The sequence below is a fragment of the Brassica napus genome, chromosome A1 (genome assembly GCF_020379485.1).
Source record: "Brassica napus cultivar Da-Ae chromosome A1, Da-Ae, whole genome shotgun sequence".
In the NCBI taxonomy this organism is placed as follows: Eukaryota; Viridiplantae; Streptophyta; class Magnoliopsida; order Brassicales; family Brassicaceae; genus Brassica; species Brassica napus.
The window spans coordinates 1,123,442-1,149,323 of NC_063434.1; the positions used below are offsets into that span (position 1 = coordinate 1,123,442).

The 25,882-nt window shown below is 43.2% G+C and overlaps 3 protein-coding genes across 3 annotated transcripts; all 3 read right to left on the reverse strand.

Moving 5' to 3' along the window:
- Positions 1-1,851: 1,851 nt before the first annotated feature.
- Positions 1,852-5,164, reverse strand: LOC106441785 (aminopeptidase P1). The gene is made up of 12 exons (XM_013883581.3): positions 4,923-5,164; positions 4,747-4,810; positions 4,519-4,658; positions 3,771-4,427; positions 3,320-3,541; positions 3,093-3,227; positions 2,931-3,011; positions 2,797-2,851; positions 2,606-2,710; positions 2,431-2,502; positions 2,212-2,336; positions 1,852-2,140 (listed from the first exon to the last, which is right to left on the reverse strand). Exons 1-12 carry the CDS (start codon positions 5,013-5,015, stop codon positions 1,973-1,975), a joined length of 1,917 nt encoding a protein of 638 aa, XP_013739035.2. The 5' UTR covers positions 5,016-5,164; the 3' UTR covers positions 1,852-1,972.
- Positions 5,165-5,274: 110 nt separating this feature from the next.
- Positions 5,275-11,923, reverse strand: LOC125608242 (probable NAD(P)H dehydrogenase (quinone) FQR1-like 2). Its single transcript, XM_048778237.1, has 3 exons — positions 11,409-11,923; positions 6,242-6,522; positions 5,275-5,604 (listed from the first exon to the last, which is right to left on the reverse strand). Exons 1-3 carry the CDS (start codon positions 11,700-11,702, stop codon positions 5,376-5,378), a joined length of 804 nt encoding a protein of 267 aa, XP_048634194.1. The 5' UTR covers positions 11,703-11,923; the 3' UTR covers positions 5,275-5,375.
- A 3,574-nt stretch (positions 11,924-15,497) lies between these two features.
- LOC106417474 lies at positions 15,498-21,005 on the reverse strand. Its single transcript, XM_048735120.1, has 2 exons — positions 19,197-21,005; positions 15,498-18,872 (listed from the first exon to the last, which is right to left on the reverse strand). The coding sequence occupies exons 1-2, from the start codon at positions 21,003-21,005 to the stop codon at positions 15,498-15,500; spliced, it is 5,184 nt and encodes a 1,727-aa protein (XP_048591077.1).
- Positions 21,006-25,882: the final 4,877 nt, after the last annotated feature.

The following is a 25,882-nucleotide window of genomic DNA, read 5'->3' on the forward strand; positions in this document are numbered from 1 at the left end:
AGTTTTCTTTTCATATGAACAAAAAGCAAATGTTTCTTTTCTTGAACAATGTGTGTGTGTGTGTTCGAGAGTAATTTTCTCCACGCTACATTAACTACAAAGTATCCGTTATATACACAAAATGAGAAAACATCTCTTGGGAAGGCAATAAAACTCGTCTTGAAAAGCTTCGATGTATCATTTGAAGCTGGGAATGACTTTTTATTAAATGTAAATAGGCCTTGGAACCATATACTTTGGGAAACCCTAGTTTTGACCTCTTTGCTTGTAACCAACGGCTCAAAACGCTCTGTTTCCATGTCTCTTTCTCTCTATAAATAACACTACTACGAATAGTTTTCTCCTAATTCACAAAACATTGACTTCAAACTTCTATACGTTTTCTCTCATTTACCGTCAATTTAAGTATGTAATTATTCCTTACACTGTTTACACTTGTTTATGCGTGTTATGCCTTTGAGCTTGTAACACGCATAGCTCATGTTAGATTCATGATTTTGTACTTGCTTTGTAGCTTGAGTTCATGTCTCTCTCCTCTTTGTATTTCAGTTCAAATTTGGTTATCCTTTGGAAAATAGTATAAATCTGTTTGGGTTGTTTTTGGCAGACCTTTTTAACCAGCAATGACTGCGCGTTCAGTCTGCAAAGTTTCCTGCTTCCTTCTTTGTATTTCCTGATGTACATGAACTGTGAAGTATGAGCTCAGTCACATACACACATATATGTTATTGCAGCAACGCGCTCAGATAATGATCGTTGCATGGCGAATTGTAAAAACGGGATGTCTCCTAAGGAGACGGATTGGTGATGACATGTAACTCGTCTTCTGGTCTGAGTTAAACCTTGTAATGAATCAATGACAATCATCTTTAGTGACACTGGATTCAGGAAGTTAACACAAATGTTGCTGCCTACGATAATCGTCTTCCACCCATCTGAATATATTCTCGCCAGAGCCATTCATGGACCATCGAGAGGTAACTATCACTCAGTTTTCAGTTCTGCCTTTTGCTTTTCATATATCAGTTTAGAATTCATGCTTGACTCTTGCGTAGATTTTGGTGATCATATTAAAATTAAGTTTACTATTAAAATTTGAATTCAAGACTTTCTAGTCTTCAAAGCCAAAGCAGATATCCACACGTCTTTTTTTTTTTTTTGAAAGAGTAGTGATAATACAATTTATTGCTCTTGTTGAATGTGTTTTGAGAAATTACTAGACTACTAGTAAAGTTTTGTTGTAGTAAATTGTTCTAAGAATCAGCATATGGTTTAAGAATGTGTTCCTTGTAAACATTTAAGAATGTGTTTTGAAATATTATTTGTAAACTTCTTGTTGTTGTAAACGAGACTGAGACATTTATCACAATTTTAAACGAGTCTCGACCCTATTACTAGATGTTAATGTTTTGTTTCTTGTGTAGAATGTGTTTTGAGAACCATATGATGTTCTAATGCAGGTACCTCGCCAGTTCTAATGTGTAGACCGGACCATGGATGTATGTTTGGTGACTCGGACATGAGCCCCGCAAGAGGAGGTTCTTGTACATAAAAAAGCTGGAGAGTTTGTGTGTCACTGTGGATGGAACTCTGTTTTGGAGAGTATAGTGAACGGCTGATGGTAGCTTGGCCTTTGTACTCAGAGCAGAAGAAAGAAGAGATAGCTGAGATGGTGAAGAGAGTGATGGATGAAGAAGAAGGCAAAGAGATGAAGGAGAATGTTAAGGAACTGAAGAGGAAGCTGTTATGAAGCTCTCAACGCCTCAGGCTGCTTACTTCACTCAAAACTAATTAGCAAATAAATCAATATTTTCTAATAACAAAGCAATAAACGTAATGTCAGCCAAGACATGTGTTCAAGAAACATGAGCCTTTTATTTTGTGAATGTCTGAAAATTAAGGCAAATAATCTTTGTCTGAACAGAGAATGAATAAGTCATTGATAAACATCTAAAGAGAGACATCTCTTGATTCAAACAAGTACACTTACAGGTTCAGTAGCTTTCTTGAGCCATTCCATTTCGGTTTGGTTCATGAACGGAGCCAAAATGTCCTTGCATTTCAAATGGTAAGTGTTTAACCATTCGATCTCTTCTTGTGTCAACTGCTCTAGATTGATAAGTTTCACTTGATAGGGTGCCTAGCGAGAGAGAAAGAGAGATAGTTACTCAGATATGTATGTTGATAACAGGAATGTAAGTAAGTAAGTACCCAAGTGATATGCTCGAACTGCAAGTAACCCTTGTCCCCAAAGTTAAATTCGGTTTCAGCATCATTGACCACAAGAACATTCTCTAGCCTAATACCAAAGTTCCCATCTTCATAATAACCAGGCTCTGCATAAGATTAAAAAATAAAACCAAGTTTTATTTCGAATATGACGTTAATTAAAAGAGGAAGATCAATAACAAGCTTTTATTGCATACAAACCATCAGTTACAGTCATGGAAGCTTGAAGAGGAACGTTCCTAGCATGAGGTCTGAAACTAACTTGGTGAGGTCCTGCATAATCATCCCAACAACATGACTTCCACAGAAAGTTAGTTGATATTTCAAATAGTTATCATTAAGATACAATATAAGAAAGAGGGTTCTTATCACTTGCCTTCATGAACGAAAAGGTAAGAGCCAACTCCATGACCAGTACCATGTCGATAATCCAAGCCGTACTTCCACAAAGGAGCTCTAGCAAGAATATCAAGTGTATACCCTGTAATTTCAGATTAATAGCCAATTAAGAAAATATAACATGTCAAATAGTCAAAATAAAAGTGATTTTGTGATCATAGACTATACCGCTTGTTCCTTTAGGAAACCGAGCATTTCCGAGTGCAACATGACCCTTGAACACCTAATAAGATGCAATCCCATTAATCATATATTAGACCATTGTGTTATTACAAATAATTAAGAACGTTACAACTTCATACCGCAGTGTAGCAGTCCTTTTCATGAGCTGAAGGTTTTCCAAAGTGAACCGTTCTTGTTATATCAGTTGTCCCATCCAGATACTTGACTCCAAAAAACATCAATAAAAATGAGTATGTTAAGAGAAAAATAAGTGAAGCTTATAGCAAGAATCTGATATAAACCTGTGCTCCTGAATCGCATAAGTAGATTTGGTCAGGGTCCATCTCGGCACAAGCACCAGGCTCTGGTGAATAATGAATAATCGCAGCGTTTGAACCAACAGATGATATAGTAGGAAAGCTTAAACCTCTAAAATGCTGCAAACCACATGAACAACAAACGTTATATTATTAAAGATACCTCCACAGTAAATAAATGATGTTAATAATGTAAAAAAAAAACACATTACCTCTTTGGCAGCTCGAAGACTTTCAAGCTTATCGCTCACAGTCAATTCAGTAAGCTTAGCGGTCTCACTAGTTGGTTTCTTCTTGTTAGACTCCGCTTCCATAAAGTATCCAGACGCTCCATAGAGCTCCTGCATCTGTTGATCGAGCCACACAAGGTACTGGACAACAGCTGCACCGTCACGCACATGTGCCTTCTTGAGCCCATCTAGCTCAACAGGGTTCTACGCATAAAAGAGCAGAAGCAATATATTAATACAACCAGGTCATGCCCCCAAATTTTTTTTAAAAAAATTATATATATACAGTATATAGACACTCAAATTTGTAAAAAAAAAAAAAAAATTAGATCCCCAAACTATTGAAGTCTTTAATATATTGTCAACGGCGTCCAAAATCTCAGGGCCCTGAATAGAATGTAACACGTTTAAGAAGTCAAGTATTCATTATTACCTTTAAGGCTTTTGGGAGTGATAACGGAGATGGTTGCAAGAGGACCTTATCAGCATCCAATTTTGAATAAAGTGCATAGCAGCACTTAGCAGGATCCACCCATAACCAATCAGAATCAACCTCCATGTCCTTTGTACTTTTAGAGGAGAACGATGAAAAGAGTCTATCAGAAGCAAGCAATGCCACGTCCGAGATCACATCTGTGTACTCTCTGACCTCTACACCAAGCCCTTTGAAGTACTCACTAACCTCATCAGATACTTTCTTCTTGTCAACATAGAGGAACGCAGAGTCGGTTGTAACAATAGCAAAGGCGTGAGCAACGGGACAGTAAGCAACATCGGTTCCACGGATGTTGTATAGCCACGCAACCTCGTCGAGAGCAGCGATGACGTAACCACGAGCGCTCTCTTGCTTGAGCTTTGACCTCAGCTCTTCGAGTTTATCGGGAACAGAGCGGCCAGCAAACTCCAAGGGATGAACAGCGAGGGGACTCGTCTGAGAAGGTGGGCGGTTTTGCCAAACCTCGTCGACAAGATCAGTTGTTGTCGGAATGAGTTTCTGATTCTTCTTGGCAAAGGACTTGTTCCATCTGTTGGCAGTGTCTACGGAGACACACCATGGATCAACACCTATGTTTGCTTCTTCAGATAGATTCTACATTTGTCCAAAACCCAAAAAAAAAAATTCAATGAACACAAAAAAAAATTAAAGAAACATCTTATTGAGCGTGTGATGAGTTGCTTACATCAGACATCCAAGCTTCAACGAGAGGATCTTCTCCCATACGCATTAGTGTCCACTCGTTGCTAAGCTGTTGGGTTGCTTGCAAGAAGTAGCGTCCATCTGTCCAAAGCCTTGCTTCGTTCTTCGTGATTAGTGCCAAACCTATTAATCAATTATATGTGGTGATTAACGATTAAAGATTCAATTAACGATTTAATGAGGTTACAGAAAAAAAAAACAGAACACAAACCTGCACTTCCAGTGAATCCAGACACGAACTCGCGGCGTTTGTCTCGAGCAGAAACATACTCGCTCTAGAACTCAGATAAAAACACAATCCGATTAAACAAAAAAATAAAGAATAGATATCGAAACTTTGTTGGATCAAATCTACTAAAACATGAATTCAAAGATCAGATCATGAACCTGGTGATAGTCTTCGGAAGGAACAACCAAAGCATCAAGAGGAGGAGAGTGGGAGGCCATTAGTGACCTCAAGGAAGAGAGAATCTCAGACATGATGGTGTTCGGTTCTGTTCAGATGTTCAATGTCCCAATCACCACAGATGCAGAGGTGGTTTGACTTGAGAGATGGATTATAAAGTACTTATAAACAGCTTTCACGTCTTCTTAGGAGAATCCAAATGGCTGACGCAATTAAACACAAACCGTATATTTTTTTCCCTACATTATAGCAATTTTAAATTTTACAAATATGTATTTTTTTTTATATTTTTGTTTTGTTAAAAGAGCGTACAATATAATCAAGAGACAGTAATGATGAAAAAGGAATATTTTTGATATGATTATTTAGCTTGAGAAATTGAATAAAAGAGGAAAAAAATAAAGAAGTAATTATATGGGACTTTTTGTTTTGTTTTAAGGTTGTGCAAGTCTCTTGACTATTGTAGCCATGTAGTTTCCTTGATGTTCAGCAAGAGCTAGTTCTGTTTCCGTAGCTTCTCTTGACCCATCACCAGCGAACACACCCGCTCCATAAGGTGAACCTCCACGGATCGAGTCCATCTTGAACATTCCTGCTCCAAATGTGTAGCCTATGGGGACGAATAGCATCCCGTGGTGCACCAGCTGTGTGATTGCTGTCCATCTGCAAAACAAACACCTCATGGAATCAGCTAATGTTTCAGATATTCACACTAAAAATGCAGAATAGAGGACAATAAACTGTATATCTGTTTCAGAGATTCCACATTGTTATATGTTTGTCTATATTTACTTTGTTAGGTCATTAGTACAGGAAGAAATTGCAAAGATATATTTTGTGTAAAAATGAACCAAACTACCACAGAAGACAATTGACCAAAAAAAGAAAGCGAGTAGATTCCACAGAACTTGAGCTCAATGGATCTTTATAAGACTCAAATGTAATAAGCTTCATTTCACAATCCTATGCTATTCAATAGTGGCGAGATGCCAATCCAATTGAGTTGTGAAACTACACATCTAATAGATTCCCCTTAAAAGTGAACAATGTAATTAAAGAAGCAAGCAATTCCAACAATAGGCTACAAACTAAACTGTACTTAGATAAAAGTCCTGACCACAACAACTTTTTCAGGTGAAACATAAAGTTCATATGTTTTTATGTCTAATGCTACATTTATTTCACATGATAACTCAACCAAGAGACAAAGCTTTGATGTCAGGAACTGAATATGTACTCCAAAGTCAACTACTTAAGTTTCAAAGTCAATGCAATAAAGCAGCAAAACTGTAAAGCTTACGCAGTGGTCTCTTGGCCACCTCCTTGAGTCCCCGTACTCACAAAGAACCCAGCTGGCTTCCCGGCGAGCTTCTGCTCCTTCCACAGCTGCCCCGTCGAGTCAAAGAAAGCCTTCATCTGCGCCGCCATACACCCGTACCTCGTCGGAAACCCAAACAGAAACCCATCCGCCTCCGCCAGCTCCCCCGCCGTTATCTCCGGAACCTCCGTATCCTTCCCCGGCGCCTTCATCTGCTCCACGACCTCCTCGGAAAGCGTCTCCGGCACTCTGTACAGCCTCGCCTTGTTAGATATGGGTTGGTACGGATAAGGCCGGTAGGCTGTTATGTCGGTTGTGATAACGTATGTAGTAGATAAGTGCGTATCATTATAAGATAAGGACTAGAAGATATGATCTGATCGATATACGATCTTGTGTGGAGTTGTATATAACCCTTTGTACTACGTATGTGAATAAGACACGATTCCAACAATACTCTCTCTAAGTTTACATGGTATCAGAGCTTGAGTGAAGATCAAAATTTCTAGAGAGAAAGTATGAGTAAAGATGTGGCAACAGTCGCCGGTGGCGGTCACGAGATCAATAACAAAATGTTCTCGCCGTATTTCCTAGCAACGTCTGATAACCCAGGCACATCGATCTCTCCAGTCCAGTTGACAGGAGAGAACTACGCAGAGTGGTCGTCGGAGCTAGAGAATGCGCTTCGTGCTAAGCGCAAAACGGGTTTCATTGACGGGTCGTTGGTGATGCCTGATGAAAAGGTTAATCCCACAGAAGCAGAGATGTGGAAGACGGTCAATTCAATGATTGTGGGTTGGATCAGGGCGTCGATCTCGCCCACAGTCAGATCAACGGTGACCTTCACGACAGACGCGTACAAGATGTGGAATGATCTGAAGAGAAGGTTCTCCGTGGGCAATGCGGTACGAGTACATCAGCTGAAGGCGGAGTTGGCAGCCTGCAAGCAGAATGGTGCGAGTGTGATGGAATATTTTGGGCGCTTGACTCTGAGGTGGGAGGAGCTGTTGAGTTACAAACCACTTCATGCGTGTACGTGTGGCGCTTCAGAGAAGATCGCTCAGGATTACGAAGAAGAAAAGGTCCACGCGTTTCTGATGGGGCTCGATGATGCTCGGTTCGGTAATGTGTGTACTAACATCATTGGGCTTGAGCCGCTTCCTGATCTCAACTCAGTGTATCAGCGGGTTGTGAGAGAAGAGAGGCGTCTGTTATCGTCTCGTGTGGAGTCTCGACAAGAAGCTGTAAGCTTTGTGGCGAAGGCTGAGTCGACAGTGGAAACTGCGGTCATGAATGGTCTCGTTGCAACGACAGCGCGGGGCCGTGGAGGAGCAGTGGTGTGCTCACATTGCGGTCGCTCAGGTCATGAGAAGAAGGACTGCTGGCAGATCATCGGTTTTCCGGAGTGGTGGACCGAACGCAGTCGTGACGGAGATCGTGGTGGTCGCGGAAAAGGCCGGGGCAGAGGACGAAATCAACCTCGTGCTCATGCTGCTCAAGGTTCAGGGGGAGGTGTGTCACCTCTTACATCGGAGCAATGGGCGTCGTTGACCGCGCTTTTGGAGCAGCAGAAACCGCACTCGATTCCGGATAAACTCAATGGTAAGAAACAGACGGGCGAGGTGATCCTAGACACCGGAGCCTCGCATCACATGACTGGTGATGAAAAGTTGCTGACTGATTTGAAACCAGTAGTCAGCTGTCCAGTTAGTTTTGCAGATGGTAGTCAGGTGTTTGCGTCTATGAGTGGTTCTTTGCGATTGTCTGAGACTATTACCTTGTCTCATGTTTTGTTTGTGCCAAATTTAAATTGCACACTGCTTTCAGTCGCGAAACTACTTAAGCAAGTTGGTTGCTTTGCGATTTTTACTGACACTCTCTGCATTTTACAGGACCGTTTTACGAGGACCCTGATTGGAGCCGGTGAGGAACGTGACGGGGTCTATGTTTATCGGGATATCACGATCGCAAGAGGGCACAGAGTTAAGGCTGCTGAAGACAAGACTTTGTGGCATCGGAGATTGGGACATCCCTCATTTGGTGTTTTAGGAAATTTGCCTTTTGTATCTGGTGTTTTAAACAGTTCTGACAAGTTCGGAGGCTGTGAAATTTGTTTTAAATCAAAGCAGACTCGAGGGGTTTTTGCCGAGAGTATTAATAAAGCTTCAGTTCCTTTTGAGTTAATACACGTTGATTTGTGGGGACCGTATCGCGAACCATCTTCGTGCGGGGCAGTCTACTTCTTAACCATAGTCGATGATTTTTCGAGAGCGGTCTGGATCCATCTGTTGCTCGAGAAATCCGAAGTAAAGACTGTACTGCCAAACTTCTGTAAACTGGTCCATAGACAGTTCGGACGCCTGGTGCAAAAGGTCAGAAGCGACAACGGCACTGAGTTCATGTGCCTGTCCAAGTATTTTGTGGAGAATGGTATAATACACCAGACTTCATGCGTTGCAACGCCTCAACAAAATGGTAGAGTCGAGCGTAAGCATCGTCACATTCTCAACGTCTCGCGATCACTGTTGTTTCAAGCAGACTTGCCCGTGAAGTTTTGGGGTGAGAGTGTGCTAGCTGCAGCGCATGTTATCAATAGAACTCCATCAAGCTTACTCGATGGCAAATCGCCTTATGAGTGCTTGTATGGAAAGCCGCCATCTTACACAGACATTAAAGTCTTCGGCTGTCTGTGTTTTGCCCATAAGATGTTGCGAGATAAAGATAAGTTTAAGGAGCGTAGTCGACGGTGCATATTCGTGGGTTATCCATTTGGTAAGCGTGGGTGGAAGTGCTATGATCTTGAAACACATGAGGTGTTTGTCTCCCGAGATGTAGTGTTCAGTGAGGCAACCTTTCCATACAGCGTGGAGAACATGATCGTGTTACCAGATCACACAAGTACTCCGGTAGCCGTGGAGGCTGATCTTGGTGATTATGAAACAGCGCGAGCAGTGATGGACTGCAGGGGGAGTCAATCACAAGAAGCTGCGAGAGAAGTACCAGCCTCTGAGGAAAGGGGTGCTCGAGTCGCTGCTCCTGTAGTCACTGGTGTGTCTGAAACTACGAATGTTGAAGTCGTGAGTTCAGAATCTGTACCTACGGAGGAACCAGAACCAGTTGTTGAAGCAGCATCAGCACCCGAGCCAGTACAGGAGCTTGGAAGAGGACATCGAGTACCGCAGGCATCAGTCAAGTTGAAAGACTACATCTGCTACAACTCGCAATGTCTTCCTGATAAACATAAACCTGTCTCGCCCTCACCACCACCGCTTCAATCAGCGTCCTCTACAAATGGTCCAGGTATCAACACCTCTCATCCAATATCGGCTTATGTTTCTGATGCGGTTTTCTCAGAGAAACACCAAGTGTTCCTTGCAGCTATAACCGCAGGGATTGAGCCGAGAAGCTTCAAAGAAGCGATGCGTGACCCACACTTCAGAGAAGCAATGTCTAGTGAGGTGGATGCACTCGAAAGAGAAAGGACGTGGGACGTTGTAGACTTGCCGAAAGGGAAGAAGGCATTGAGTAACCAGTGGATACACAAGATCAAATACAATGCAGATGGGACAGTTGAGAGGTACAAGTCACGCTTGGTCGTCTGTGGTAATAAGCAAACCGAGGGAGTGGATTATGATGAGACGTTTGCACCAGTAGCTAAGTTGACTACCGTGAGAACCTTGTTGGAAGTAGGGGTGGCTTTGAATTGGGAGATACATCAAATGGATGTACATAACGCTTTTCTTCACGGTGACTTGAAGGAGGAAGTGTATATGAAGTTACCTCAAGGTTTTCAGACAGATGATCCATCAAAGGTGTGTCGGCTGAGGAAGTCTCTTTATGGGTTGAAGCAGGCACCACGTTGTTGGTTTGCTAAGCTCACTAGCGCGCTCAAAACTTTTGGTTTCAAACAATCGTATGCAGACTACTCGCTGTTCACATATATAAAGGATGGGAAGTCGCTGAGAGTGCTGGTGTATGTCGATGATCTGGTCATTGCAGGCAATGATCTGGTAATGCTGGAGAAATTTAAGGTTTATCTGAGTCAGTGTTTCAAAATGAAAGATTTGGGGAAGCTGAAATATTTTCTCGGCATTGAGATAGCAAGAGGACCGCAGGGTATGTTCTTGTCGCAGAGGAAATATGCACTTGACATCATTGCAGAGGCTGGCTTACTGGGTTGTAAGCCCGTGACTACTCCCATGGAACAGAATCACAAGCTGCTCTCTGATAAGGGACCTTTGTACAAAGATCCAGCACGGTTTCGGAGGTATGTTGGTAGACTTGTGTATCTTGCCATTACACGTCCAGAACTGTGTTACTCTATTCATGTCTTGTCACAAGTAATGCATCAGCCAAGAGAGGTTCATTGGGATGCTGTAGTGCGCATACTGAAGTATCTGAAAGGGTGTCCAGGACAGGGCGTTATGTTGAAAGCGGTGAGCGATCTTCGGGTACGAACGTTTTGTGACTCCGACTGGGCTTCTTGCCCGAACACTCGCAGGTCCTTGTCGGCTTTCATCGTGCTGCTTGGGGATTCACCAATCTCTTGGAAGACGAAGAAACAAGATACTGTGTCGCATTCATCGGCGGAGGCAGAGTACAGGTCGATGGCTGCGGCGCTAAGAGAAATGAAGTGGCTCAAACGATTGCTGGCAGACATGGGGATCAGACATAACATGCCAATGGAGTTGTTTTGCGACAGTAAGGCAGCATTGTACATTGCCGCGAACCCTGTTTTTCACGAAAGAACAAAGCATATCGAAGCTGATTGCCATAGTGTTCGGGACGCTGTGCAGGATCGATTGATAGTCACCAGATATGTTCGTACGACGGAGCAGCTCGCAGACATTATGACAAAAGCGTTGGGGAGTGCTGCATTTCACTATCTACTGTCCAAGTTAGGAGTTCGCAACTTGCACTCTCCTACTTGAGGGGGAGTGTTAGATATGGGTTGGTACGGATAAGGCCGGTAGGCTGTTATGTCGGTTGTGATAACGTATGTAGTAGATAAGTGCGTATCATTATAAGATAAGGACTAGAAGATATGATCTGATCGATATACGATCTTGTGTGGAGTTGTATATAACCCTTTGTACTACGTATGTGAATAAGACACGATTCCAACAATACTCTCTCTAAGTTTACACGCCTCCACTCCTTCCACGCCCTCCACTCCCTTCTTCATCCTCCTCGCCAAGCTCTCCACGTGTCCGTACATCGAGTAGAACACCACGAAGATCTTCAGCGGCGGCGGGATGGCCGTGGTTGCCGTGGTTGTGATCGCCGGCGTCGTTGTTCCCGTCGTCGCCGTCGTTTGCTCGTCCTCGATCGGGAGAGGAGCATTGACGGCGTCTTCGTACTCGGTTCCGTGATCGTCTCCGGTGGTGGCGAGAGACGACGGCTTCTTCTTCTTGCTCGGAACGCATCCGCCTCCTTTCCCCATTTCCGACAAACGATTAATTAAAATAAATAAATAAATAAATAAATCACCTGAAATTAATAAGCGAAGAGTTAACAGCTCACAGAATCATAGTCAAGTCAACCATAACGGCGCCGTATATCTTACGGTCAATATTTAAGTTGGGCTCGGTTTCACACACGAGCTGACTAAGACCTTTTACTGGGCTTTATAGTTATTAGCCCGTTTATGATATAATAGAAGCCTTTTAAGGTCGTCGGATTCATACACGAGTCTAATGACTAAGACTGTTTATTGGGCTTTCTATAGTTGTTAGCCCGTTTATGATATTATAAGCCTTTAATATGGGTTTTATTCGTATTGGGCTTGTCAATGTTTTTTTTTTTTGACATCCTTTGTATATGATTAATTAACCAACTACAACTAACAATTTTGAATGTGTTTAATCATTGTTTTTGCTACCTTAAAATAGTGATGGAAACTAACTAGCATGTGTAGTAAATAATTTATATTTTAGGATTGAGCAATTAGGTTGGTGGTGTTTCACTTCTTCTGCATTTGCCATGTATTTTTATTCGGATTAGTTTGAATTTTCTCTCCCTAGTGTGAATCGAAAGAAGCATCTAAACTACGTGTGTGAAATAATTTACAGTTAATTAACATATAAATATTCGCCGTATACTTTTTATTTGGGTGCGTAATATTTTTCAAATTCTTCTCAATTTATTTATAAAACATTCACTGCTCACATAAGTTACAAAAAACATCCATTGCTCACATGCGTGTGTGGTTTCCAGGTTGATTTCAAAACAGAAATTAAAAAGAATATTTACATCTTTTTGCCCATTGATTTGTGTCATTCTCAGTTGGGTCTTTCGTTTTGCTGCATCCATTTTTATTCACTCCATATATACACAATCTATCTGAGCCATTATTTGATAGATTGAGACGTTTTTTTTTCCTTAGTTTTGTTTTATAGAAACTAGCGCAGATATATATGTTTTTGATCTCTCGATGGATAAACATATTTATGCATATGAATGATGAGTGCATAGTTCGTCAATATACAAAACTATATATAATTGCAATTATAATTGATATGATGGTTGCTTTATTAATCGGCTAATCCGATGGTGTCTTTTGACGTGTTTGAAAGCGTACTATTAAACTAATGTAGTCTATTTAACCTAATTAATATCATCCTACCTACAATCTCGAAAAAGAGTTGCATGAAAATTATCAATCACATTGTTAATTTGAAAGAAAATATCATTTGTTGATTAGGACGTAGGAGAATAGTTAGTAGACTCAGCAAGTCAAATTGCATCTATTGGTTATAAGTACTTGAGATTCTAGACTTCACTAAAAGTCTGGTAGAATGTTAAACAAGATACGTATTTCAACATGTTGAATTGATTAAACTTTGGGTATTTAACTATTTATTGTAGTTACTAAGAGCTACTCCATAAATCTTACCTAATTGGTTAATGTCGGGAAAAATATATACTTTAATTTTCAGCAGCTAATATTATACATATTGATGTATTAGTGCTTTGGTAAGCTTTACTAATTTATTAACATCATGCTTCATGTTGTGCCAAGTATTACCTTGGACCACCATGAAAATCATACAAGATCGCGTTTAAAGCTGCAAGAGCAAATATAGAAAGATTATATCTATAAATTAAGACTGATAATGAGAATTTTCTTATAATAATACATTTAAAGATAACACCCCACAAATCTTGGACCAAACCCAAGAGCAATCTAGAAAAACCTCCTCTTTTAGCTGTCTTTAGGGGCGCCTGTGGAGTTGATAGACATGCCACGTTTCCGAATACTATTTATGGAAATTTATAATCTTAAATTAAGGAGCTAATGACAAGATTTGTTTAGTTGCTAACCATGTGCTTAAAGCTCTAATCGTGTTTCGGAATGCAGAAGAAACCAAAGAGACAGGTTGGACCTCGAGAAATGCAAATGAATCAGCAAAAAACCGTTGGGTGAACAACATGGGGTATTTAATTATGCTTCATATCTATATTTATGGAAAGTATATCTAATTTTTACTGCATGTGAGTGTTTCCTGGACCGTCCACGTTGTGTTCTATCATTGAATGTTTTAATCGTAAAGATTGTGGCGGTGATTAGTGTCTTAATTGAGCAATTGAGAATCTTTAATGTTATTTTAAAGGACCATAGATATAGGATTAGCTGTTTAGGGATTGGCATGCTTATTAATCCACTACAGAAGGATCCATGGAATTCTATTGGATTTTTTTAACCAACGAATATCAGCAATCAACTACTTCTTCAATCAGACAGGAAATGAAAACAATGTCTGTGTACAAAAATTAGCACCATAGTCATTTTAATTATTAGATTTATCAAAATTTGAACCCAAGACACAATACCCGTTGTATTTGTAATTATTTTTTAATGGAAAGCTATAATCTTAACAAACAGAGATGATATTGTGTAGATTTGTATGCATATAAATGTTAATTTTGATGATGGTTATATATAAACAACAACCATGATAATCATTCATTAAAAAAATTGTATAAGAAAATTATTTTGTGTAAAAGTTAGATTAACCAGCGGAAGAAATACACCTATGGAAACCACAGGGTGGTGGGCTAGTGGTCTTGAGGTAGTTAACACACCAATACGGACCCGGGTTCGAATACCCCCTGTGGCCACGGAATGCTTTACGCCCTCCCCAAGTTTAAAGTTATCGCGGCGTTGGTGCCGGGTCCTTGGGTAATGGGTATTAGTGCCGGCTGGTTCCGGGCCAGGGGGATTAGATGGTTGGCAATCGGAAACCATGTGCGGATTACGGGCCTTTGGGCAAACGGAAACCACGTGCGGATTACGGGTCACCTTTGAACCTCCTGTTAAAAAAAAAAAAAAAAAAAAAAAAAAAAAAAAAAATACACCTATGAAGGTTATTATATTGACTGTGTTCAAAAGAAAAAAGAAGAAGGTTTTTTTTTTTCGAAACACAAGAAGGTTATTATATTGACAACAAATATGTTTATTTGTTTCGCTTTTCTTTGCGTCAGAAATATTTTGGTATTTTAACCACTAGTAGTTAATTATGGAACGGAGCATAATATTTCTTTACGATTATTTTTTCATTGGTTCGTAGCTGTGCATGGACTTTTTGCTTTAACGGCGACTGCGACACGCGAGAGATGGAGAGACTTGTGTCCCAATAGTTTTTCATAAAACATTTTGAGTGTTGATCCAAAAAGAAGAAGAAAAAAAAAACATTTTGAGTATGCTTTATTAGTAGCTTTCAAGGTTCCTAGCTTTTACCTTTTTATCAGTGAAATTGTGACAACTAATGTTGCAGGCGTCGCTGACTCGCTATATCCATTGTTTGGTAAAACGTGGATTAGGTCAATTCTTATAACTTTTCAATGTTAATTAGTATCATTTATTCATTTGAGAGAAATGAAACCAAAGACGTAAGAGCAGCAAGCTCAATCTTTCTATTTGCTAAGTGCTGATACAAGTTTCTCAACCGCATGCGTATGAAATGAACCCCCAACACTTCTACGTATCATCCTCCAAAAAAATACCATACGTATTTTAAATCAGCTGAATATATACAAACATATTTATGTATGTATTTGCATTTGCGCCTCATATAAAAGAAGTTCTTTTTTTTTTGCTAAATTGTAAATATCATAGATGAAAGAAAGATTTTACAAAGTAAAGACCTTAGTTCTGCACCGTCTTGGCAAAAAAGAATAAAAACAAGATGGGACAAAGGGAATAACATCAACAAAAGATAGCTAAGCTAATCTAGTTTTATCTCAACCAAAGGGTCATGAGAGGCCTGAAGCGCTTGTTGTGTCTCCTGGAGGAAATGATGTTTCTGATCTCCCTGTCTATACCCTGAAACACAATAGACGGTGTAACTGATTTCTGGTTGTGGACCATATTGTTTCTCTGCTTCCAAACATGGTAAATAACTGACTGCACAGCTATCTTCCTTAACAGAGAAAGGGGTGAGGAAACTGGACTTCGGATCCAAGAGAGGAGCTCTGCCCAATCCGTGATCATTGTTCTTGGCGGGTGGCATCTGATGAAGACCTCTCTCCAAATGTTAGCAGTAAAATGACAGGAGAGCATTAGGTGATCTCTCGTTTCAACAGATGATGATGAACATAGAGCGCAGTTAGGGGAGACCGGAATGCCCCATGATGCCAGTCTAGACATTGTAGGTAACCTGTCCGCGTTCGCTATCCACATGTTGAAGGCCAGTTTTGGGACAGCACCTTTGAACCATACAACCTCAAACCAGTCCTTTGCATCTTGCCTTGGTCTCATCACCTCCCATGTTGCAGCCGAGCTGAAAACATTCAAAGAGGAATCACCAGCAATCCAAATATAAACATCATCAATATCAGAGTTTAAAGGCAGAGATATAGTAGTGAGGTGTGTGTGGAGGTCCACTTCCTGCTGGGATCTCGGATGAGGCAGGGACCAAGTGGCTTCTCTGATCGTGTCTGCGACGTGTGCATCTTTACGGACTCTCAGCGCTCTCGGACCCGCAGGTCCAATGTAGGTGATAAGTTGCCCGAAAGGAGTCCAAGTATCGTACCAGAAGCTAGTCTTTTTGCCATTCCCCAAAACAGAGAAGCAGAATTGAGCGGCCAGAGGGCGAAGCTTGAGCAGTCGCTTCCAAACCCAAGAGTCCGATTGAGAGGGGCTTAAGGTCCAAAAGGATCGCGTCGACAGGTGGATGTTTCTATGCCAATCCGCCCATAGTGATGTAGTAGAAGATAGCAAAATCCATATGAACTTAAGACACTGAACCTGGTTCCACACCAACAAATTACGTAGGCCAAGACCCCCTTCTTCTTTGGGTAGGCAAACAGTTAGCCAGTCAACCTTTGCGATACCCCTCTTGTCTAAGTTGCCAGACCAAAGAAACTTTGAACACAAGGATTCAATAGCCTTAATACAGCCTTTGGGAAGCATGAATGCTGAGGTCCAGAAGTTTACAGTGCCAAAGATGACTGTTTTCAATAACTGAAGGCGCCCAGCGAAAGATAAAAGTTTGACAGACCATGCTCTCATCCTCGCGGTGATCTTGTTTATCAACGGGGAGTACTCTGAGATTTTAAGCTTGCGCGCCATAAGGGGAAGCCCGAGATATCGTATAGGGAGAGCACCAGAGGTGAAACCATAACAGGCCATGGTTGCGGTTTCACGTTGGTCTAATCCCGAGGTGAATAACTCAGTCTTGGACATATTCATTTGTAAGCCCGACCAAGAAGCGAAATCATCCAGACATTCAGAGATTCCATGTAAGCTGTTTCCACTTCCATCAAAAAATAGCATCACATCATCTGCGAACATAAGGTGAGAGATCTTCAGCTGCTCTGTCTTCGGGTGATAGCCTATAAGGCCTGATTCATAGCGCGCAGCTAGTAGACGAGATAGACTTTCCATGGCAAGGACGAACAGATAAGGTGATAAGGGATCTCCCTGCCGGATCCCTTTCGTGCTCTTGAAGAAACCACCAGAAGCCCCATTAACGCAGACCGAGAAAGACGCGGTCGTAAGACACTCGGAGATAAGGCTGATGTAAGATTCCGGAATCGCTAGTGCACGGAGGGAGGCCAAGATAAAATCCCATCTAAGGCAATCGAAAGCCTTTCGCAAATCCACTTTAAGCATACCACGGGGGGAGGAGGTTTGAGTGTTGTAGCCATTTACTAGGTCGGTTGCGAGAAGAACATTCTCCGCAAGGAGCCTCCCCGGAAGAAACGCCGATTGTGACTTTGAGATCATGAGTGGTAGAATGTCAAGCAGCCTTGAAGCCAGAAGTTTAGATATAACCTTATAGACTGTGTTGAGGCATGAAATAGGTCTGAAATCAGAGGTGCTTGAGGCGTTTGGGATCTTTGGGATGAGCACAAGAGAAGCCGAGTTCCACTGCTTGAGGAGGCAGCCAGACTCAAAGAACTCTAAGATAGCATCAGTTACTTCCGGGCCAATAATCGACCACGTTGCTATGAAGAATTCCGCAGAGTAGCCGTCAGGTCCTCCCGTCTTGTTTTTGGGCATTGAGAAGAAGGCGTTTCTAATTTCCTCTGGAGTGAATTTCTTCTCAAAAACCGCTGCTTGATCATCAGTACACCTAAAATCAAATAGAAGGTCGAGATCTGCTTGTTGAAACAGGGGGTGAGACACCGGGCCTCCGAGGAGGTTTGAGAAGTAATCTACACACAACTGCTGAATGCCCATTTGATCCTCTATGCGGTTTCCTGAGTCTCCCACCAGGAAGTGGATGTGGTTAACAGCCTGTCTGGACTCAGCATATCTGTGGAACAGCCTTGAATTACCATCCCCGAGAGCCAGCCATTTAATGCTGCAGCGCTGGAAGAAAAAAGCCGCTTCAGCATTTGAAAGTTCTTCCCATTCCTTGTAGGCTTGGATCTCAGCAGCGGCATTGATCAAGTTTGGTAAAGTTAATGTTGCAGACTGGGCGAGGAGTAGCTTGTCATGCGCCTGAGCCGTCTTTTTTTCAATCCCAGAGTAGTTGCAGCGACTGAAATCCCTGATACACTTCTTGAGCAGCTTAAGTTTCCTTGACAGTCTAAACATTGCAGAGCCCGTGACATTGAAGGAGAACCAGTTTGAGCAGATCATCGGTAAGAACTCAGGGTTGAGCGTGAGGAAGTTGTAGAACCGAAATGGCTTTTTAAGCTTGGCACGAGTCGGCTCTAAGGAGACAGAAGCTACTGAGTGATCAGAGAAGTCCGGACTACCAAAAAATACCACTGATGATGGAAACAGAAAGTACCAATCATCGTTCACTAGACAACGATCCAGCTTCTTAGCTACTGGAGCATTCTTGCGTTTATTCCACCAAGTGAATGTTGAACCCCGGAAGTTGAGATCTTCAACATCAATATCAGATAGGCATTGGTTGAAGTCTCTGCACCTCTTATCCATATTCAAGGTTACCGGCTTTGAGTGCTCCAAAGGGTCCCTAATTTGGTTGAAGTCACCAAGGATCAACCAGGGCTTTGAGTTCAGATCAAGAGAGATAGCCAGGGAAGAGAGCTCCCTCCAGAGGCCCTCGCGCTCATCAACATCATTCGAAGCATAAACCACAGAGATGAAAATCTTTGAAGGAACAGATGGCCAAGAGACTTCAGCGCAGATCATCTGCAATGACTTAAAAACAACATTAACAATCAGAGAAGGGTGCCAAACGATCCAGATTTTCCCCAAAGGAGAAAAACCATAGTTTTCATCAGAAGACCACCCAGGAAATAAATCCGAAACAAACTTATTCATTTTCAAATGCTTAACATGTGTCTCCAAGAGACCACCAAAAAGGGGATAATTCTTCCTATACCATTTACGTAATCCGCTGCGGTGATTTAGTTTATTTAGACCGCGTACATTCCAACAAAAAAGGTCAGTCGACATATATAATTAATTAATATTGGGGCCACTGCCCCTCTTACCCTTTCTACCTGAAAAAACCTTCCTGGGGCGCACGACCTCAAAGTCAGGCTCGTGCATACTAAATTCCCCCTCTTCCAACTCAGGATCAGATGATTCAACGTCAGAGGAATCAGGCTGCACATCGGAGTGGGAAGCATGAGAGGTACGGGATCCACTTCTTTGCAATGCGGCTTTGAGGTGGGGAGTGGCTTCTGGGGGAGTAGCCCGAGCTCCACTGGATTCTCCCACGGCTCTATCCTCTCTAGTACCCAGTTTTGTCTGAAGAGAGAGCTCAAGGTGGCAATTCTGGATATGGGGATCGCCCTTGTGTGATACCAAAATCCCATCAGTACCTAGCTTATCAGCCTGATCTTGCTGCTGACTGGGGATTGGAGGGGCAGCCACCACCCACTTTTGTTTGCCTCTAGACTTGCTTCGCCTAGTTTTCCTTCCCCTCGTCTCCTGTTTGGATTTTGCCGGGCAATTTATACTAGCATGTTCCGTAGACTTACATAAAGAGCAGGCCTTAGGGAGTTGTGGGCACCGCTTGGAGATGTGACCAATTTCCTTACAGGTTTCACACACCGGTGGCATCCAGGGGCAGGAAACCAGAACTCTGCTTATTTCACCAGACTGGAATTGGACATTTACCGCTTCCGGGAGCGGTTTCCTCGGATCAATAATGGTGAAGACCTTTGCCACCTCAAGATTGGTTTTATTTGCAGTCGTAGGATGAAGGAACTTAGGATGCCCCACCAACCCTGCGATTCTCTCAAGTCCATCTTCATTGAAGAACTGAAATGGAACTTTCCGCAGCTCGAGCCATATTGGGGCAGAAGTGAGCTCAGGCTTCTCCGGTACAGTTCCTGGCTCCCACTTGTCAACAAACATAGTCTGGCCTTCTATTTGCCAGAGCTTTTGCTTAATCACTCTGCTCCTTGTTGCTGCGTGAGGAATCCGGAACAGAAAAGAGAACCCTTCCATCTTGGAGACCGCAATGTCACGATATTGCTTACTCCATATTCCATTCACTATATTATGCAAGGTGCCTTGAGAGGGCGGATCTGAATAGAACTGGCCGATCACAAACGGCTCCCAAGACTTCCTATGCTTCTCAATAACGGAGTTAGGGATTTGGATACAAGCTTCACCCGATGGGAGCGTGAAAGGTTCACCCTTTTTGGACAGACGTTTACCCACACCCTTGGCGTGGTCACACCAGGTGTCAGACGAAGTTGCCGTGGGCACTGGTTTGATTAGCTTGTCCTTATAAGAAGGAACCACACCCTCTTCAGGTACGACACTGGGGGTGACAGTGTTGTCTAAGGCCTCAGCAAGATGCGAGCACGAGGATTTCTTCTCGGCTTCAGCAATGGGAGCTTGAACCGCCGGTTCAAGGTGGGAGCCGTCGTTAGTGGTTTGAAGACTATTCGAGGGCAGAACCGAGGAGCAAGTGGTTTGAATCACAGAGCTCGACTCGAGTAGAATCATTGGGATCACCTCTTGAACAGAAGATGGATCAGCCGACGGGTCAGCGATCACTGTCTTGTCAGAAGACGATACTATTGGGAGGTCGACCTCTGTCTTACCGGAGGGATCTGTCAACGAATCAACGATCACAACTTGGTCTGATGGAGGAACCGGCGGAGAATCCAGATCTGAACTCACCAGAGGAAGTTGAGCAACCACATCGGCATGAATGTCGTTATGGGCGTCGGAAACAAACTCAGAATGAGGAGAATCAGAATCGTAGTCCACGGATTTGACCGGGGAATCCTTCGACGGAGAGGTCTTCGAGGCCGATTTCGAGGCCGGGGATTTGGATTTCTTGGGTTTCTTCTTCTTCATCGCCCTCGGAGGGGTGATAGCTTCGAGATTTGCAAGTAGACGACGCCGGATTAGGCGCCGGTGCGCTGCTGACGGAATATGCACGGTGTCGGCGGAATCTCCTAGAAAGTCGCCAGGAGAGAGAAAATAGCCGTTAACGATTGTTTCCGTATCATATAAAAGAAGTTCAAGGCAATGGATCGTAGAGTGCATGCTCAAATTAAGGCGTAACTGAAGGAAAATATTTTATAAACAAAAGATCGGTCTAGAAGTGATTTTCCCCAAAAGAAAGTTTTACTTTAAAAAAAAGGTGTTGGCATAAACACAACCAATCATATAATTTAGAAGGGCACCGATACCAACTCCCCCTACGAATTTTGTATATTAAGGTACGACTTTCCAACTGAGGAATAAAAAAGGAAGACACGTTCTCTCAGACACGAGTCCCAATGCCTGTCCACCTAACCCCGGAACAGTGACTCCTCACCGCATTCTCCCTCTTCTTCCGACGCAAAAACAACAGATTCCCACCGTAAAGATAACTCCGATGACCTAAAATCATCAGTTTAAAAAATCCTTCGGTCAATCTGTAGATCCCGACATGGCTTGTCTTCCCCTGTGGCCAAATACAGAGGCAACCCCTCCCGCCTCCACACAAGGAAATCTCCCTCTCCAAACAAGCTGTGGTTCGTGGTCCGCAACGAAGTAAGAGAGTAAAGAAAGCAACGAGTCACACTTACTGCAGCAGTGCAGAGTTACTTACTTACCTCAGAGTGAGGATAGATCTACGCTCCAGGAAAGATCCAAGTGAAGCTACAAAGGTTTACTCCAAACACAAGACCTCCAGAGATTATCATGACTCACCGATACTCTAGAGCGGAGAAAGGCAAATGGACATCAAACGAGACGCGACCAGAAAGAAGGAGGCCTGTACAAATCCCTAACAGAGATAACTCGGCACTCATAGAAGAAAACAAGCTCACCCTGATAGGAAGAGTCACCAACCCAGCAGTGCAGAAGACTCAATGGGTAGTAGAATGGTTTCTACAATTCTGGAACGTGGAAGGACTAACCGGAAGGGAGCTGGGACCTGACCTCTTTCAAATCAGATTTCCCTCCGAAGAAACGCTCCAATCAGTGCTCAAGAAGGGGCCTTACCACTACAAACGCTGGATGGTCCTGCTCCAAAGATGGGAACCTGTGGTCTCAAACTCATTCCCAAGTAAGATATCCTTTTGGATCAGAATCCATGGTATTCCCCTCCACTACTGGCATGAGGATACAGTTATGGCCATTGGTAAAGAGTTAGGTCCGATCTTGGATAAAGATGTCGACCGTGGAAGAATCAGAGTGCTCATAGATGGCCTTGAGAAACTGGAAATGAGACTACCTATTGAATTGCCCTCGGGGGATATTATAAAGGTTAATCTGGAATATGAAAAGCTTGAGAAGCACTGCTTCCTCTGCTACTCTCTCAGGCACGAAAAGGATTCATGCCCTCTAAACAGGGATAATACCTCCATCGATCTGAGGAACCAGGGCATCAGCCAACAGAACACTCTGAGAAAGTTGGATGAAAGTAGGCGCAGACACGATTCTCGAAGATCAGGTACCAGGAGTTCAAAAGACAGAGAGGCTGACTCCAGAGACCAACAGAGGTTTAGCCAAAGATCGATACAATCTCGCCTGCAGGAACCTGAGAGAAGACACTATGCTTCTCAGGATAAATCAAGATCCTTCTACTCTAGAGAAGAAGAACGTCGGTACAGTGGAGAACATCGCAATGGGAGAGAAGGAGTCCAAGTACGTGATCACTCTTCCCATCACAGCTTCCCAGCGCAACGAAACCACTCCCCGGTTAGAAGAGTATCTCCAAGTCATAGAAGCCAAGGGGAGAGGAGAGCCCAAAACTCAATTCAGAGGACTCAGAGCTCAAGAACCCCACCACCGAGACCTGCTAGAGAAGCGATGGACGTACCGGCAATTCCGGATCATAATGAAGTTAATAGCAGAACAAGAGAACGAATTCCTGCGTTGGCAAGAATTGAAGAAGACATTAACCAAGAGGAAGCGAGAATCCCAGCTCTTGAGAGGATTGAGATTCCAGAAGAAATACCCCCAAGAGCTACAGGCCTCTCTAGCTCACTCCTAGCAAGACTCCAAGATGTTGAGGTCCACTATGCAGAGAATGAACATCTCAGTCCTTTGATGGAGGCGGAGGCTGGTCGAGGCACTCTGATCTCCCCAGGATCAGGAACCTTGCAAAATTCTCGAGTCCCGGCCACGCTACGACTGGGATCGGGTTCGGGAACTAAGAGGAAACTCAATCCCTCGAACCCAGGCCCCAAGAAGACCTCACAGACAAAGCCACCAAAAAGGAAAGCCCCAGCTAGTGTTAAAGGGACTACAAGAACTCGTGGAAACAGAAGCCCCCTTCAAGGTACCAAGTTCACCAGACAGATGGCGACGAGAGCGAGAACCTCGACCCGCAAAAGATTATGTGTTGATCGTAGTGAACCTATCCAAGAATTACCTTTTAATAAGGATGATGCAGGACCGTCAAGAGTGAATACAAAGAGATCGACTAGAGGTAAGGTGGATTTTCAAAATCCACCAAACCCGATTCCTTAGCTTTCTTAAGCTGGAACTGTCAAGGTTTGGGAGGTGACTTGACAGTTCCAAGAATCCGGGAGCTGAAACGTGTTCATGCCCCGGACATTTTGTACTTTATGGAGACAAAAAACCAAGATGATTTTGTAATACAGAATCTAAAATCTTCTGAGTACTCCCAGCATTTCACTATACCACCCACGGGCCTTAGCGGAGGCCTCGCTCTAGTGTGGAAGGCTGATGTGAATCTAACAGTCCTTAAGGCATCACCTAACTACATCGATACACAGATCGACCATAAAGGAAACTCCTTCTACATAACATTCATCTATGGAGCGCCACAACAAGAGAATAGAGAAAACTTTTGGGAAGAGATCTCGGCACTAGGTCTGAACAGAGTCTCAGCCTGGGCCATCTCAGGAGATTTCAACGATATTCTTGATAATTCAGAAAAGGTGGGCGGACCACTTAGATGCGAGGGATCTTTCATCCCATTTCGAAGCTTTGTTTCAGTGCACGGGTTATGGGACATCAAGCATACGGGAGATCACCTTTCCTGGAGAGGCACAAGACACACGCACTACATCAGGTCTAGGCTTGACCGTACTCTAGCTAATGTTGCGTGGGGAGACTTGTTCCCGGCTAGCAGTTGCAATTACCTCCGCTTTGAGGGATCTGACCATAGACCACTCCTAACTTACTTGGATACCACAAAGACTAAGGAAAGAAGACCTTTTAGATATGACAGAAGACTGAATGACAACATAGAAGCAAGACAGGTCATAGAAGAAGCATGGGCAAAGGAATCCTTAGAAGAGATTGAAATCAAAATCAGTCGCTGTAGGCATGAGATTATCAAGTGGTCCAAGGAGAAAAAGGAAGCCTATGCCCGAGAGATTATCGGGAATCAAGAAGAGTTAGAGAAAGAACTCTCCTCTTCAGTCCCCAATTTAGAGAAGATCGAGTTGTTGAAGGAAGCCCTCACTAAAGCCTATAAGGAGGAAGAATTATTTTGGAGGCAGAGGAGTAGGGTCTTGTGGCTTCATGGAGGAGATAGGAACAACGCTTTCTTCCACGCAGTAACAAAGGGAAGGAGAGCAGTCAACCGGATCACAACAATTGAAGATGAAGATGGAATCCCAGTGCATGAAGAGGAGGAGATAGGAGCTGTGTTTGCAAAGTTTTATCAGAATCTATTCTCTTCATCTGGAAGCGACGACTACAAAACGGTGGAGGAGACAATCGCAGCTTGCGTTTCAACTGAGATGAATGAAGAATTATGCTGCATTCCGAATGAAGAGGAAGTAAGAAAAGCAATATTTGCAGTTCATGCTGACAAAGCACCAGGTGTGGATGGCTTCTCAGCAGGATTTTACCAGTCATTCTGGAGTACACTTGGTCCTGATGTTTACCGTGAAATACGGAATTTCTTCACTTCAGGACAGATGAGCCCACGGCTTAATGAGACACACGTCTGTCTGATCCCGAAGACAACAGCTCCAAAGTCTGCAGCGGAGTATAGACCGATAGCCCTTTGCAACGTTCGCTACAAAATTATTGCAAAGATACTGACGTCCAGGCTCCAAGGGCTTCTGCCGGACCTGATCACGCAGCACCAAACTGCCTTTGTCCCGGGTCGAGCTATAGGAGACAATGTGATGTTAACCCATGAAACCCTACACTATCTCAAGAAATCAGAGGCGAAGAAGAGATGTTCCATGGTTATCAAAACTGACATGAGCAAGGCCTACGACCGTATTGAGTGGGGGTTTTTGAAGGAGGTGATGAAGAGAATGGGGTTTGGGCACATTTGGATAAACTGGGTCATGGAGTGTGTCACAACTGTCTCCTACTCTTTTCTGATCAACGGCGCTCCTCAGGGAAGAGTTATACCAGCGAGAGGTCTACGGCAAGGCGATCCACTCTCTCCCTTTCTCTTTATTCTTTGCACGGAAGTGCTGTCAGGTCTGTGCAAAAATAGCCAGGAGAGTGGTAGGCTCCAAGGTCTTCAAGTGTCAAAGAAAAGCCCTTTCATCAACCACCTTCTCTTCGCTGATGACACCATGTTCTTCTGCAAGACTAACGCGCGAAACTGCGAGACACTGACTGGAATTCTCCGCAGATACGAGAAGAGCTCAGGGCAGTGCATCAACTTGAGCAAATCGACAGTAACTTTCTCCTCTAGAACCCCGGGGGACATCAAGGACAGAGTCAAGCGAGCTCTAGGTATAGAGCAGGAAGGTGGAATGGGCAAGTATCTAGGCTTACCAGAAACCTTTGGTAGAAGA

Coding starts and splice junctions, on each gene's coding strand:
- LOC106441785 (XM_013883581.3), bottom strand. CDS start 5,015: ATGTCTGAGATTCTCTCTTCCTTGAGGTCACTAATGGCCTCCCACTCT. Junction 2,852..2,930: donor AAAAGGACTGCTACACTGCG/GTATGAAGTTGT, acceptor GCATCTTATTAG/GTGTTCAAGGGTCATGTTGC. Junction 2,337..2,430: donor TTCCATGACTGTAACTGATG/GTTTGTATGCAA, acceptor AATCTTATGCAG/AGCCTGGTTATTATGAAGAT.
- LOC125608242 (XM_048778237.1), bottom strand. CDS start 11,702: ATGGGGAAAGGAGGCGGATGCGTTCCGAGCAAGAAGAAGAAGCCGTCG. Junction 6,523..11,408: donor AGGGCGTGGAAGGAGTGGAG/GCGTGTAAACTT, acceptor ATATCTAACAAG/GCGAGGCTGTACAGAGTGCC. Junction 5,605..6,241: donor GGTGGCCAAGAGACCACTGC/GTAAGCTTTACA, acceptor TTTGTTTTGCAG/ATGGACAGCAATCACACAGC.
- LOC106417474 (XM_048735120.1), bottom strand. CDS start 21,005: ATGAAGAAGAAGAAACCCAAGAAATCCAAATCCCCGGCCTCGAAATCG. Junction 18,873..19,196: donor AGGTCGTGCGCCCCAGGAAG/GTTTTTTCAGGT, acceptor AAGTCATTGCAG/ATGATCTGCGCTGAAGTCTC.